The following is a 3,675-nucleotide window of genomic DNA, read 5'->3' as shown; positions in this document are numbered from 1 at the left end:
GTATAGTGAATACTCGACCGAGTAGAGGATACTCTGCCGAGTATAACTTTACTCGACCGAGTATTCGGTCTGGCGAGTGTTATTTTGACGGTTTGATTAGGGAGTGTTTAAGATTATTTTTATATCCCGCGTCAGTTTCTAAACATCATTTCAAACTTCATCATTTCTACGTTAACCCTAATCTCTCCCTAATCACTTCCTAATCATCCCATAGCATTGTTGTGTGTGTAATCGTCGGAGTTCTTGCGTATAATTCCTCATTCTACTGTTGGTAAGTTCTATCTCTATGTTATTCGTATTCGTTGGGGTTACTGTGTACATTTACGGAATTGGGAATATGGGGGTTGTGCAATATGTAATTGTGTTATGTGATTATGGTATAGGAGAAGACTTCGTAGAGGAGCCTTTCTGATTGTTCGAGTTCATTCCACTGTTGATTGCTAAGGTAGGGTTTCCCTACTCAGTTTACTGTTCTTTGTTAAGACATGTTTGTTGTGTGATTATTGTTATCTTTTGATCATCGGAGTATGGAGATTGTCGTGACGATGTTGGTGTGAGGGTATTGTGACGGCTGTGATGTTGTGTGATTATGATTGTGGTGGAGTCACTTGCGGGAGTGGCTTCACACCCTAGTTCGCCCTCCGTGGAACCCGCCACGGGAGGGGATGTGCACATTAACGGATAGGGATTGATTGTCGCTCGTTGAGGAGCTGGACTAGGTGGGATCGGCTGCGGTCACCCACTGGCGGCGAGGATTACCTGTTGCGATGGGTAATCTGGCAGGGCTACACACTTCGGTGTGTAGTCGGTTACTGTGTGAGAACGAAAGATTGGAATTAGAGATGATCAGTTGATTACTTTGTTTGTTTGTCTTATTGTTTGAGTATTACTGACCCCGTTGTTGTTTGTGGAATCTGCGGTGATCCATTCGGGGATGGTGAGCAGGCTTGACAGGTATTGCTAGTGTGAGCTTGGGGACAGTCATGGGAGTGTTGTCATCACCAGTCATAGCATCACCGTCTGAGTCTTAGTTTGATTTCTTTTATTGTCAGACATTGGAGTTGTATTTTGTTGAATCAGTATTTGGATTTGGGTGTTGTAAACTTTATACTTTACAGTACTTTAATAAATGTGCTCAGTTCAGACGCTTTTGATATGTACTAACCTCGGGCAACCGAGATGGTAACACACTTTCATGGTAGGGTGGTCCTGGTAAGGCACCTTGGTATGAGGGGTGTTACAAATTAGACAACCGGGTACGTTACCATCTCAACCTGAGAAGTCACATGACACGGCTAATGCAATTCATCTTCGAAGCGGTCTTACTTATAATGGACCGGATATATCCCAGGATGCTGAAGAGGTCATAATTGAGGAGTTAGATGTGGATGCGGAAGGAAAATACGCAGATGAAGCTGTTGTAACGCCTGAAAAAAGTCGATCGACAGAAATTGATGGTCGATCGACTAAATCTGCAGATGTGGACATTGAGGAAATTGAAAAAAGTCGATCGACTGAGAAAAATGGTCGATCGACCGTTCCTTTTAGTCGATCGACTGGTCCTGATGGTCGATCGACTTTTTCACCTGACAGAATTGCTTATCTGTTACCAGTTATAGATGGGATGCCTCTTAATACTGATAAGACGTCTAATTATGATAAAGGGAAGAGTAAAGCTACTGACCCGATAATCGTCATCACGGTTCCTTTTCCGGGGCGCCTAAAGAACACAAAAGTCGAGCAGCAATTCCGTAAATTCTTGGAGGTCGTCAAAAATATTCAGGTAACTATACCGTTTACCGAGCTAATTACCCAGGTACCCTCTTATGCTAAATTTATGAAAGATATTTTGACCCGTAAGAGGAGCTTTAATGAAGTGGAGACCATTGCTTTTACAGAAGAGTGTAGTGCACTTCTACAAAGCAAGTCTCCACCCAAATTGAAGGATCCAGGTAGTTTTTCAATTCCCTGTACAATAGGCACTCATGTAATAGATAAAGGTTTATGTGATTTGGGTGCCAGTGTCAGTGTGATGCCCTATTCGGTTTGCGAGAAACTGAACAAGGGGCATCTTATAGTTACCAACCTGACCCTACAAATGGCTGACCGGACAGTTAAGCGACCTCTTGGTGTATTAGAGGGTGCCCCTGTTAAGATAGGTAAATTCTTTATACCTGTTGATTTCATTGTGTTAGATATGGCTGAAGATACTCAGATTCCTATAATCTTGGGTAGGCCATTTTTACATACTGTAGGGGCCATTATTGATGTCAAACAGGGACGTTTGACTCTCGAGGTAGGGGATGATAAGGTGACTTTTAACTTGGCTAGTATGCTGACTAAGCCTATGATGGCTCATGCCTTGCCTTTTTATGCCCCATCTTTTTGAAATTCTTATACCTTCGGAATTGATACGCATTGTCACCTACACTTGGCTAGGGGTTGCGCATACGTAAGCAAAGTCTGTCAGAGTCATCTCCATGTCGCGTCAGTCAGTCCTATGTTTGTATTGCAGCAGTCCATCAGTCAGCGTCTGTATGAGTTGATGTCGCATAAGCCCATTGGATATATATAACGCATTACAAGCAACAAATTTCCTCTTTATTTCAAGTTTTAAATGATTTTAATAAGGAAAGAGCATTCAAAACTTGTATGTTTCCTTTCTCATTTGAGGTCCATGTGCTAATTGCGTTTCCTCATGTGTTGTGTGCTATTTGCCTATCAGATTGTGTTCTTGTGTGGCTACTAACCATACAGGTAAGTATCAAAAGTAGTGCTCGCTCCAACTGGAGGCTTTGCCCAAGTCTTTATTCTCCCCAACAGTATTTTGAAGTGTTGCTCATGACGATCAAGATATTCCTAGTCGTCGATATATTTCTCCCCAGCAGTATTTTGCAGTATTACTCATGACGATCAAGATGTTCCTAATCGTCAATATGTTCCCCAACCAAAGTTTGCTTGAAACCGACGCAAGCAGATTCCCCAGCAGTTTCTACCGACGTCCTGCTACCCTCAATATTATTGTTTCTTCACGAAGTTCGGCAAAGGTGTCGTTCTCAGAAGTTCCCAAACAAGCGCCTCCTTCCTTAGGTTCGTAAACCCAAAGTTAGGGTTCTTACCCCTAGATTCTTAGATCCCAAAATGGCTTCCTTTAGATTCATAAGCCTTTAAGCTCCCACACCAACGTCCTTAGGTTCATAAACCAATAAATCCTTTTGGAGTTCTCATACCTCAGAAAGCGTAAACGCACGCGTTCAAAACAAGAATTAGTAACCCAGTAGTTTCTAAACTTAACCCTAGGATCCCAATTCCTCTTAGGTTCATATACGCAGGTTCATAAACCTAGCTCTTTAAGTTCCCAGACTCCCGAGTTCATACACTTCTACCCTTAGGATCATAATCCTTTAGAATCACCTTTTCTTAGGGTTCCTACACCCAAACCTTGATTACCCATTAGGTTGAACTTATATTTGACCTCCTTCTCGTCGATGTTTTCCTTTAGGGCCCCACACCCTAGCACAATCCTTACATATCTTTTAGGTCTTACCCTTAGCTCCTACGCAACTCCGGAAATATCTCGAGAAAGAAGTCCCAGGTATGGTTTCTTCTTATGGCTGGCGAGCTTCCTTACGTAGTCTAATGGACTTTAAATGACCCTCCCCGGAAGTCGACAAA

General features: G+C 42.6%; 1 protein-coding gene across 1 annotated transcript; it reads left to right on the top strand.

Moving 5' to 3' along the window:
* The first annotated feature begins 1,837 nt into the window (after nucleotides 1-1,837).
* On the top strand, nucleotides 1,838-2,389 carry LOC141588400 (uncharacterized). Its single transcript, XM_074409844.1, has one exon. It carries the CDS (start codon nucleotides 1,838-1,840, stop codon nucleotides 2,387-2,389), a length of 552 nt encoding a protein of 183 aa, XP_074265945.1.
* Nucleotides 2,390-3,675: the final 1,286 nt, after the last annotated feature.

Source organism: Silene latifolia, chromosome 6 (genome assembly GCF_048544455.1).
Source record: "Silene latifolia isolate original U9 population chromosome 6, ASM4854445v1, whole genome shotgun sequence".
Lineage (NCBI taxonomy): Eukaryota > Viridiplantae > Streptophyta > Magnoliopsida > Caryophyllales > Caryophyllaceae > Silene > Silene latifolia.
Note: the sequence above shows the minus strand (reverse complement) of the source record. Positions and strands in the feature narration are given on the sequence as shown.

Coding starts and splice junctions, on each gene's coding strand:
- LOC141588400 (XM_074409844.1), top strand. CDS start 1,838: ATGAAAGATATTTTGACCCGTAAGAGGAGCTTTAATGAAGTGGAGACC.